This window comes from Tachyglossus aculeatus, chromosome 20 (assembly GCF_015852505.1).
Source record: "Tachyglossus aculeatus isolate mTacAcu1 chromosome 20, mTacAcu1.pri, whole genome shotgun sequence".
In the NCBI taxonomy this organism is placed as follows: Eukaryota; Metazoa; Chordata; class Mammalia; order Monotremata; family Tachyglossidae; genus Tachyglossus; species Tachyglossus aculeatus.
Genome location: NC_052085.1, coordinates 11,791,412 through 11,803,930, shown reverse-complemented (window position 1 = coordinate 11,803,930; position 12,519 = coordinate 11,791,412). Strand labels below are relative to the sequence as shown.

At 44.0% G+C, this 12,519-nt stretch overlaps 1 protein-coding gene across 2 annotated transcripts in view; it reads right to left on the bottom strand.

Annotated features, from left to right (window-relative positions):
* Positions 1-6,933, bottom strand: part of MYO16 (myosin XVI) — a 212,923-nt gene extending 205,990 nt beyond the window's left edge. For both annotated transcript variants that reach the window (XM_038762138.1, XM_038762139.1), the window contains exon 1: positions 6,904-6,933. In XM_038762138.1, the coding sequence (XP_038618066.1) occupies positions 6,904-6,931 (28 nt within the window). In that variant the 5' untranslated portion in view covers positions 6,932-6,933. The remainder of the gene's footprint in view (positions 1-6,903) is intronic.
* Positions 6,934-12,519: the final 5,586 nt, after the last annotated feature.

Below are 12,519 nucleotides of genomic sequence, written 5' to 3'. Positions count from 1 at the left end.
CTTCAAAATACATTCTTCCCTTCTAGAGGGACAGGAATTTCTGAAGGGATTCAATTGGTTATTCTGCAATAAACTGTATTCCTGGATCTTATTCTTCGAAAACCCTGTGATGTGACTGGACTGGTAAGCAGAAACTGCTATCAATTTCCAGTTGGGTACCTGGGAAAATAGTTACTTTGTGGACACTATTAATCAACCCTACAGGCTTTCTAACAGACTGCTTTAACTATCTGCCGATTTACTGAAGCTACTGCCCTGTCTTCAATTTAAACCCAACTCCATATTGAAAATGTGTGCTGTAGCAGAGAGAATTCCAGATAATACCATTAAAATCTCTCTCACTATCAATGACATTTATCGAGCGCTTACTACGTGCAGGGCACTGTACTAAGCACTCGGGAGAGGACAACACAACAGCATTAGCAGACACATTCCCTGGCCATAAGGAGCTTACAGTTTTGAGGGAAAGACAGACATTAATATGGCTTTCAAAGCCCTAGAAAGCATTCTCCCAAAGAGGTGGATAATCTATTTTCAGAGGGGTATCAAGCAGTGTGGCCTGGTGGATAGAGAATGGAACGAGGAGTCAGAAGGACCTGGGTTCTAATTCCGGCTGTGCCACCTGCCCGCTGGGTGACCTTGGGCAAGGCGCTTCACTTCTCTGTGCCTCAGTTACTTCATCTGTGAAATGGGGATTAAGACTGTGAGTCCGATGTGGGACAGCGACTCACATGTGTCTAACCTGATTACCTTTCACCTACCCCAATGCTTAGAACAGCGCCTGACATAATAAGTGCTTAACAAATAACGTTGAAAAAAGTGACTTGTCCAAGATCACACAGAAGGCAAGTGAGGGAAGTCAGGATTAGAACCCTCACCTTCTGAGTCCCGGGCCCTTGTTCTTTCCACTATGCCACGCTGCTTCTCAACAAATTTACAATTGACTGGGAAAAACAGGCAGATACACATTGTTCACCTATCTTAGGAACAGGAGAAAAGACTGGTATCAGCAAAAAGTGAGATGAGGAAAAAACAAAAGAAAGAAAAGAACTAAGTTGATAAACAGTAAGTGTTTCTTAACAGTCACCCATCAGAAACAATATCCAACCTCCCCACAAGGCAGAAAACAGTTTAAAACCTCATTTCTGCAGTCAGTGAAAAACAAAACCTTTCCTATTTGGCTTTTCCTTCTGGTGTCACTCTTGGCTGTTGATAAGCTATTCAAAATGACAAGTCTGTCGAACTCTGAAACTCTCTATAGAACAACGGTCTTGTCAGATGCCAAAACGCTGACTACGCATGGGAAAAGAATAGTCAGGAGCTAAGAGGAGACCATTCTAAACCACTCAACCTGTAGATTCAGGCATATGGAGTGGTGTGAAGTGGAGATGTGAAACTCGAATGGAGTAGCAATTTGTGTGCACATTTAATGTCGTTCTAAGCAACTGCACAAAGCTGCAATAATAATGACTGTGGTATTTGTTAAGCACTTACTACATGCCAGGCATTGTACTAAGCGCGGGATTGGATACAAGCAAATTGGGTTGGACACAGATCCTGTCCCACAAGGGACTCAGTCACAATAATGCTATTATTATTATTATTATTATTATTATTATTATTATTATTATTATTATTATTATTACTACAGGGCCACAGGCACCTGGTGCGGCAGTAGAAGCACAATGCCAGAGGAGTCCAGAGTAGCAGGGCAGTGCCCTCAGGATCAGATTGGAGCCCAGAAAAACAAATGTGTGCTGTAGAACCCAGGTCCTTCTGACTCCTAGTTCCATGCTCTATCCACTAGGCCACACTGCTTGATACCCCTCTGAAAATAGATTATTCACCTCTTTGGGAAAATGCTTTCTAGAGCTTTGAAAGCCATACTACTGTCTGTCTTTCCCTTGAAACTGTAAACTCTTTATGGCCAGGGAATGTGTCTGCTAATGCTGTTGTATTGTCCTCTCCCGAGTGCTTTGTACAGTGCCCTGCACGTAGTAAGCACTCGATAAATATCACTGATAGTGAGAGAGAGAGAGATTTTAATGGTATTATCTGGAATTCTCTCTGCTACAGCACACATTTTCAATGTGGAGTTGGGTTTAAATTGAAGACAGGGCAGTAGCTTCAGTAAATCGGCAGATAGTTAAAGCAGTCTATTAGAAAGCCTGTAGGGTTGATTAATAGTGTCCACAAAGTAACTATTTTCCCAGGTACCCAAGTGGAAATTGATAGCAGTTTCTGCTTACCAGTCCAGTCTGGACTCCAGAACCCTCAGCATTCAAATCAACAGGCAGAGCGATTCAGAATTATATTAGCATTTACTATGCGCCAAGCACTGTACCAAGAGCTGGAAGAGATATCTGATACAAGGACCAAGGTGGGTCCCACATGAGGCTCACAGTCTATAGGGATGGACGACAAGTATCTCATCGCCGCTTTATAGATGAGGAAACAGGCTCAGAGAAATCAAGTGACTTTTCCAAGGTCATACAGCCAGGCAGGAGGTAAAACAACTATTAGAACCCAAGTCCCCTGACACCCAGGCCTGCGGCCTTTCCAATAGGCCAGGCAGCTTCTCAATAAGCATCATCAATCAATGAATGGTGATTGCTGCACACTGGTTCTGTGCAGGGCACTGTACTAAGCACTTGAGAGATTACAATACAGTAGAATTAGCAGACACGTTCCCTACCCATTCATTAACTTAATCTATCAAGTCACATTGTCTCTGGAGGACAAACCATTCAGGTCTCATTAGATCCCTCCTCATACATGGACTCTGAAGGGATTATTTTTTTTAGCTATCGAGAAGCAGCGTGGCTCAGTGGAAAGAGCCCGGGCTTTGGAGTCAGAGGTCATGGGTTCGAATCCCGGCTCCACCACAAGTCTGCTGTGTGACCTTGGGCAAGTCACTTAACTTCTCCGAGCCTCGGTTACCTCATCTGTAAAAATGGGGATTAAGACTGTGAGCCCCACGTGGGACAACTTGATCACACTGTATCCCCCCCCCAGCGCTTAGAACAGTGCTTTGCACATAGTAAGCACTTAACAAATGCCATAATAATAATTATTATTATTATTATTCCTCCTTTTTACAATGGTAACTTTGGAGTTGAGGTGAAGGGATAGAATACTTAGAATTCACCTTGATTAATACAAGGCCATTACCTTTTCGTTGATATCATGCAATTACTTTTCAATGCAAGCTAGCATCCAATTAGACATTTTACGGGCAGTTTCATATTCATTCATTCCATTGTACTCTCCTAAGCACTTAGTAAAGTGCTCTGCACACAGTACACACTTAATACATGTTATTCATTCATTCAGTAGTATTTACTGCGCCCCTACTTCGCATAAGGCAATGAAAAGACAGTGCCAAGCACTGTGGTAGACAGAATTTAATCAGGTTGGATACAATCCCTGTCCCACGTGGGGTTCACACTTTTAATCCCCATTTTCCAGATGAGGTAACTGAGGCCCAAAGAAGTGAAATGACTCGCCCAATTTCACACAGCAATCAAATCCATCAACTGAATGGATTGAGCGCTTACTATGTGCAGAGCACTGTACTAAGCGCTTGACAGCAGACATGTGGTGGAGCCCGGAGTAGAACGCAGGTCCTTCTGACTCCAAGGCCTGTGTTCTATCCACTAAGCCACTCTGTTGTATTGAGTTGTTGGAGAGTAATAATAATAATGATGGCATTTGTTAAGCGCTTACTATGTGCAAAGCACTGTTCTAAGCACTGGGGGGATACAAGGTGATCAGGTTGTCCCACGTGGGGCTCACAATCTTCATCCCCATTTTACAGATGAGGTAACTGAGGCTGAGAGGTGAAGTGACTTGCCCAAGGTCACACAGCAGATGTGGGAGAGCTGGGATTTGAACTCATGACCTTTGACTCCAAAGCCCGGGCTCTTTCCCCTGAGCCACGCTGCTTCTCAACATTACAATACCATAGAGTCAGGACACAATCCCTACCTTCAGTAATAATTACACTTGTGGTACTTGTGAAGAGCTTACTATGTGCCAAGAACAGGAGCCTATACAAGATAGTCAGGTTAGACCTAGGCCCTGTCTTAAATAGGGCTCACAGAGGGAAGGAAGACAAGTATTGAATTCCCATATCACAGATGAGGAAACTGAGGCCCAGAGAAGCCAAGTGACTTGCCCAAGTTCAAGCAACAGGCAGGTGGCAGAGCCGGGTTTAGAACCCAAGCCCACCGACATCCAGGTTTGTTCTCTTTCCACTAGGCCACTGCTTCTCTAGGACTTTTTGATGCAATTTACAATTTAGCATAGCCTGGGTGGAGGTTCCTCTATTTAATAATAATAATAATAACAATAATAATAATAATAATAATAGCATTTATTAAGTCCTTGCCAAGCACTGTTCTAATAATAATAATAATGGCATTTATTAAGCGCTTACTATGTGCAAAGCACTGTTCTGAGGTTACATGGTGATCAGGTTGTCCCACGTGGGGCTCACAGTCTTAACCCCCATTTTACAGATGAGGTAACTGAGGCCCAGAGAAGTGAAGTGACTTGCCCAAAGTCACACAGCTGACAGTTGGCGGAGCTGGGATTTGAACCCATGAACTCTTGACTCCAAAGCCCGGGCTCTTTCCAGTGAGCCACGCTGCTTCCCTAAGCGCTGGGAGAGATACAAGGTAGTCAGGTTGTCCCACGTGGAGCTCAGAGTCTTAATCCCCATTTTACAGATGAGGTAACTGAGGCACAGAGAAGTTAAGTGATTTCCCCAAGGTCACACAGCAGACAAATGGCGGAGGCCGGATTAGAACCCATATCCTCTGACTCCCGAGCCCATGCTCTTTCCACTAAGCCATGCTGCTTCGCTAATTTGTGGAATTTCTATTGTGGAACGGGCCTAGAACGTAGAACCACAGATTCCTTCAGCACTGCTCTTTTCACTGGACCAATGGCAGGGCAAAACTCTGTTTTCTTCCTTGTACTTCTAAAGGTGAAAAGAGTTTTGGCACTCCCGGGTTTTCAAAGTGTTCCCATATGTTGTCAAATCCCAGTGTTCGGTGATTAAGGCCTCATGCCCAAACTTCCGGGGAAATTTTTGGCAGTCATTTTGTGGTATTTGTTAAGCACTTACTACGTGCCAGGAACGGTACTAAGCAACGGGGGCGAACCAAGCCAATCAATCGTATTTATTGAGCGCTTACTGTGTGCAGAGCACTGTACTAAGCGCTTGGGAAGTACAAGTTGGCAACATATAGAGACAGTCCCTACCCAACAGTGGGCTCACAGTCTAGAAGACTGTGGTTAGACCCTGTCCCTGCCCCACATGGGGTTCTCTTTTTCTCAATCTCCATTTTCTGATGAGGAAACTCAGCCACAGAGAAGTGAAGTGGCAGAGACAGGATTAGAACTCAGGTCATTCTGTCCTCTAATGAAGGCATTTATTAAGCGCTTACTATGTGCAAAGCACTGTTCTAAGCGCTGGGGAGGTTACAAGGTGACCAGGTTGTCCCACGTGGAGCTCACGGTCTTAATCCTCATTTTACAGATGAGGTAACTGAGGCCCAGAGAAGTGACTTGCCCAAAGTCACACAGCTGCCAAGTGGCGGAGCTGGGATTTGAACCCATGACCTCTGACTCCAAAGCCCATGCTCTTTTCCACTGAGCCACGCTGCTTCGCTGCTTCTCTGGACCCATGCTCTATCCACGCTGATTCTCCGCAGGTAGAAGCACGGAAAAATGTCCTGGAAAATCTGGTTTCTGATGGCTGAAGCCAGACCTAAGCAATATTGGAGGGTTCAATCGATCAATCAATGGTATATCATGAGTCCTTACTGGGTGCAGAGTAACATTTTAAAGCCCCCACTGCAGTCACAAAACACAAACATCCTTCCACTTTCCGCATCATCAACCAGACTTAGTCCAGAAATATATATATATTGTTTTAAAAGAGACACATCAATATTATGTAGAATATATATTCTACATAATATTGATGTGTCTCTTTTAAAACATTTCTTTTTAATAGCGTTTGGCACACTCATCTCAAGTCACGGTAATTCAGCAGAAAATCTCATTCAGCAACATGGCATCTGTTCCTTTAAGACCTTGACATGAATGTTAAAGGGTAGAAGTTCTAAAACTGCCTCAGCATCAAAACCTACATCTAATGTACTATTTCGGGGAACAAAGGAAAACGAGGAAAAGCAAGTCATGCGATGTCTCCCACCCCCCCAGCATGGCTAGACTTTTATGGCAAAAAAATGCGGTGACTACTTAGCTCGTAGACATTCATTAGTCAACTTTGAAACTGAAAATACATTCGATGAACAATCGGATAATTCTCTCATCTCCAAAACTGTGACCAACGCCACAGGAATCGACTCACAGAAATTAACGCCCAAGAATTAGCACGCAGATGCCACATTCGGTCCTTTAAGCGGCAAGGTGACTGTTTCAAGGTGAAAAGTTTACTATCAGGGAAAACCCGAAGAAAAATCAAACTTGGGTGATAACTGTTCTAATGTATCCTACTCACAAGACACCAAACTATTTCACAACAGAGGCTGAAAGGCATTTGGAGAAATACAGGATCCTGCTCCTATAGGTTATAACCACATTCTAGCTTCTGCACCTAAAATGATAGGCAGCTGTCCTTGCACAACCTCCCAAGGACTTTTCTAAGACAAGCGAGGAATTTTGCTGTTGTAGTTTTAAGTCCTGGCACTGCCTTTAAAGGTGGGACAATTCAAAACACGCTCCAGTCATTCAGATCCTGAAGAAAAGAAATCCATCTGCCTCCGTACCCCGGATAAGCCCCTCTGAATCTGCACTATCCATCCCTTTCCAAAATGGGAAACCAATGAAGAACGGTAACAGCGTGACTGAGAAATTAGGGTTACTTACAGCATTTAATAAAATGATAGTGAGACATTTTTCCATCTCCGGCAACAGGCTCGCCACAGGTTTGAGCATTCTCTCCTGCTCTGAAAGTCAGCCCCGGAAAATGTATTATTTAGTGCTCCTGCTCAGGTATCCGGTTTACCTCAGGCTGCATTATTTAATTCATCTTCCAGTCCTGGGATCTTGCCGGAGCTAAGGACGCACTGCCATTCAGCCACCGGCGTGGAGAGGGATGCTCCCGGCACCGCGACTGCTGCACGTGCTATCGTGGCTTCCCGATTCCCTCGAGTCCGGGAAAAGGAAGGTTTAATCGGCGTGCACTTGGGATCACGTTTTTCCAGGGCTGAGGTGTACAGCTAAGCTGCAGTGCGGCGTTCAGAGTCTTGCCGGTTAATGGCTTTTCAATAGCTTTCAAATGGGCAGTAAACTCAGCCTGATGAGGAGGGTGGACTGGAGGGACAGAACGAGGGACCTGAAATCCTATTCGCCTGTGCTTGCCCGTCGGCCAAATGGAACCGGATTCTTACCCGATACGTTTTTAGTCACCACCAGTTGCTGTGTGAATGGGAAATTGATAGCAGCGGCTCAAAATAACTCTTTCCGCATCTCTGCTTTTTTTGCGAGGCGGAGATTAAGCTCTCTCTCTCTCTCTCTCGTTCTAACAGGCTCCTGAATTGAGGGAGACTTACATGGGGAAAATGAATAGCCTCTTTAGATTGCTGAAAGAGCGTGAGGGTGGGTTTTTATCAGGAGAAACAATGCATCAAACGGTATTTCTGAAAGAAACCTGGGTGTCAGGGGACCTGGGTTCTGATCTCGGCTCTGCCAATCACCTGCTGTGTGACCTTGGGCATGTCACTCAGCTTCATTTTATAGTTTCCTGAACTATAAAATGGGGATTGGACACCCTTTCTCCCTTCTACATAGATTGTGAGTTCCTTGCACAATCCCTTGCAGGGCAGGGACTGTGCCTTGTATCTACTGCATCTTGCATCTTAAAGCAACGTAGCCTCGTGGAAAGAGAATGGGCCTAGGAGTCAGGTCATGGGTTCGAATTCCAGTTCCCCCACTTGTCTGCTTTGTGACCCTGGGCAAGTCACTTCCCTTTGTGCCTCAGTTACTTCATCTGTAAAATGGGGATTGAGACTGTGAGCCCCACGTGGGACAAGGAGTGTGTCCAACTTGATTTGCTTGTATCCACCACAGCACTTACTACAGGGCCTGGCACATAGTAAGCGCCTAAAAAACCCCATCATTATTATTGTTATTATTACCCCAGTGCTTAGAACAGTGCTTGATACATAGTAAGCACTTAGTAAATCCCATAATAATAACAACCAAAATAATCATTAGATGAGAATTCAGGAAAAAGAACTGGAAGGATTATGTGATTTCCATTCCCCCCTCTGGACTGTGAGCCTGTTGTGGGCAGGCACTCTCTCCATTTCTGAATTGTACTTCCCAAGCACTTAGTACAGTGCTCTGCACACAGTAAGCGCTCAATAACTACGACTGAATGAACAAGAAATGCTATTTAAAATCATCAATCGTATTCATTGAGCGCTTACTGTGTGCACAGCACTGTACTAAGCGCTTGGGAAGTACAAGTTGGCAACATATAAAGACAGTCCCTACCCAACAGTGGGCTCAAAGTCTAAAAGGGGGGGATGGAAATCACATAATCCTTCCATTTCTTTTTCCTGAATTCTCATGACATATGCTTATCAACATCTACGGATAAATCAGGATCAAGTGACTACCAGCTGGTACCTAGAGAGTTAGACCCTCGGGCCATTAAATAGTGAGTTGAAATTTCACAGCATTCAGGTCACAGAATAGTTGAAGGACATTCCATAGGCAGACCTGCAGTGGCTTTGAAAACTCACACTCCACCATTATTGAAACATAGGTCTTGCTGTCTTTCCAAGGCAAAACGAGATGACAAATAACATTAGAAAAAAGATTGCTTAGTACCTTGCTTTGCACATAGTGCGCAGTGAACATATCAGTGATCGATTGAGGTTCTCCAAGGAGCTAATGCAGATTCCCCGGTACACATCTCTACCTGGATTCCAATCCTGTCTCGACACCTTGTCTGGTGTGCAAATTTGAGAAAGTCGCTGAATTTCTCTGAGTCTCAGTTTCTTCATCTGCAGAATGGGCATTACATACCCTGGGCTCCCTCCCCCACAGAACACGAGCCCCACATGGGGCACGGACTGCGTCCGACCAGATTATCTCATATCTACCCCAGGGTTCTGTAAAGCGTTCAGCACATAGTCAGTGCTTAACAAATGCCACAATTACTCTTATTACTGGTGGACATCTTTACCAGTACAAAGCTTCACTGGAGAAGCAGCTTAGTCTAGTGTACAGAGCACAGGCCTGGGAATCAGAAGAATCTGGTTTCTAATCCCCGTTCCGCTGCTTATCTGCTGCTGTATTGCCTTGGGCAAGTCACTTCACTTCTCCATGCCTCAGTTACCTCATCTGTAAAAAGAGGATTAAGACTGTGAGCCCCATGTGGAAGAGGGACTGTGTCCAACCTGATTTGCCTGGATCCAACCCAGCGCTTAGTACAGTGCTTGGCACATAATAAGCACTTAATGCACAATTACTATCTTCACTGGCCCATGCAACACACTTCTATGCCTGTGAGGGTTTCATCTTCAGTAAAGTCACTAGAGGTAGAGCTTAATCTGTAGTATGGGCTCCGAGTTCCTCATGTTGGAATATAATAACCACTGAAATAAGGCATCAGATCAAAGATGATTCACTCGGGCAATAAAATGATTTTCCACCTGAAACACGCACAAAAATGAGTTTCCTGGAGAGTGGGGCTGATCACAGTAACACAAACCCACCCGGAAACCTAAATGGGGAAGACTTTTTAACATCTCCATGGAACTTCACAGAGTGGAATCACTTCTTTCTGCTGTGCACTAGGGCCATCTCGGAGAGGAGACCAAGAGAAGAACTAAGGAGAGGTAGAAATGGGTTCACCTAGGAAGAATGAATCAGGTTCACGCAATCAATTATCAAATCCCTCTGGTGAATTCTTCCTGCTTCTTGTTACTGTGCATTTATTTTACATCTGTTATTAGGTATGTGAGGCATGACAACCACTTTCCTTAGGGCACGGTAGACTGGCCTGCATCCTTAGCCATCCAGAGAAAAGCCATCTGTCAAGGGTTCTAAACCACCAAAGGTAGGCGAGGGCAGTGAACCAAGCAGGCTGCAATTCTTGGAGAAGACAAACAGAGGTCATTTTCTCCCACTGCTTTTTTTGGGCAAGTGGGAAGTGAAGATGACCCAAGGTCCTATCTGGCAAAGACAGAAAAGGAAGGATGGCAGGTTGACAAGAGACGCCAAGTTGGCTTTTCAAGTCACTCGGCTTGCATGGGTTTCTACAAAGCAGCATTGCTAACTTCACTTTGACTTTAAGAGTTTAGTGTTTTGCACACAGTAAGTGCTCAATAAATATGATTGAATGAATAAATGGATGAATAATTGGAAATTCCCTGTGGGACACAGATAGGGGACCACCACAAACTTCCCACCAAATAAAGATGAGTAACAAAAATGAAAACTATACCACTGCTAATCAGTTACTGATTGCGGTGTCGGTTAAGGGCTTACCTTAACCTTGACAAACTTGACAGTCTTAACCTTACCTGGACAAGCACTGCACTAAGCAGGGGAGTAGATACGAGAGCAGTCGAGCTGAGAGGAACAAGCAGCGGGAGAGAAACTTTTGATAAAGATTGTGAAACAAAGTCTCGTAAATGCGAATAGTTATGACTGACCATCCTGAAATGCAGCAGTATGAACTGGGATGGCTAGAACTTGGGGGAAACTTTGAAATCAAGGAACAAAATAGGAGTCGTTACTGTCGGAAACGAAAGGACAGTCTTTGCTTTGCACAGTATAAAAGAACTTTCAGTTGGATCTTGTCAATCGCAAACACCTGGGTAAAATCTCCACTAGCGGTATCCTCTTCTATTCAAAAGACTGCATATGTGGGTGAGACAGAGAAGCAGCATGGCCAAGTGGAAATACCATGGACCTGGGTTCTAATCCCAGCTTCATTTGCCTCGTGTGTGACCAAGGGCAAGTAATTTGGGTTCTCTGTGCCTCTGTCTACCTATCTGTAAAACGAGGATTAAATCCCTGCTTAAAATCTTATGTGAACTGAGTCCTATGTTGGTCACGGACTGTGTCCAATCTGATAAACTTGTATTTACCCCAGCGCTTAGAACAGTGCTTGATAGTAAGCCTTAAATACTATTAAAAAACAAAAAAAAGAGCACAGGTCTGAGAGGCAGGAGACCTCCACTATTTGCCTGCTGTGTGACTTTGGGCAAGTCACTTAACTTATCTGTGCCTCAGTTTCCTATAAAATGGGGATCAATTGCCTGGTCTCCCTCCCTTTTAGATTCTGACCCCATGTGGGACAGAGACTGTGTCTGACCTGATTATCTTACATCTATTCCTGTGCTTAGTATAGTGCTTGTCACATAATAAGCGCTTAACACCACAATTAGTAGCTGATTAGCAATGGTATTGTTTTCATTTTGGCTACTCATCTTTGTCAGCTCAATCCATATATTTTTCACTTTCCACTTTCACATGACTACTCTTTGCTTGTCTTAGCTGATCTTTCTAAAGGTTTTGCAAACATCTGGTTAGTTAAAAATTCACTTGAAATTACCTTTCAACATTCTCTATTTTTACATTTGCCGAAAGGGGTCATTAGGAGCGTGGCTCAGTGGAAAGAGCCTGGGCTTTGAAGCCAGAGATCGTGGGTTCTAATCCCGGCTCCGCCACTTGTCAGCTGGGTGACTCTGGGCAAGTCACTTCACTTCTCTGGGCCTCAGTTTCCTCTTCTGTAAAATGGGGATTAAGATTGTGAGCCCCCCATGGGACAACCTGACCACCTTGTAACCTCCCCAGCGCTTAGAACAGTGCTTTGCACATAGTAAGCGCTTAATAAATGCCATCATTAAATTAGGAGCTTTAAGAAAGAAAAAAATGAGACATTTGGGTCAAATTAGTCTCAACCTTTTGATTAAACCCAATTCAGAAAAAAATGGATTATATATTCAAGAACAAACCGGGTAAAATATATATTCAGGTCCTTCTTTCCTGACAGTTTCTCCAATCTCTCTCCCTCTGGTGCCATCATACAGTATTGCATTTCCTCACATCCTACCTTCTCTCTGTCATGAAAATAAAATCTCTCGTCCAAGTGGTAGACCATAAGATAATGTTTTCTAATCATTTATAAATTACACAACATAGCTGGCCTTTACATTATGTAAGGATCCGTATTCAACTTTAATATGTTTTGCCAACCATCCAGAAATATTGAGATAAGTTAAACCAGAATTCGCTTTCAAAGAACACATCAGTAATGCTACTTTTCAGCTGCTTCTGCTGTACAAAAAAAAAGAATATAATGGAGTTTTCATTTCTCTCGCGCTCGTGCTCTCTCTCAAGCAATCCATCAATCGTGTTTATTGAGCGCTTACTGTGTGCAGAGCACTGTACTAAGTGCTTGGGAAGTACAAGTTGGCAACATATGGAGACGGTCCCTACCCAACAGTGAGCTTACAGTCT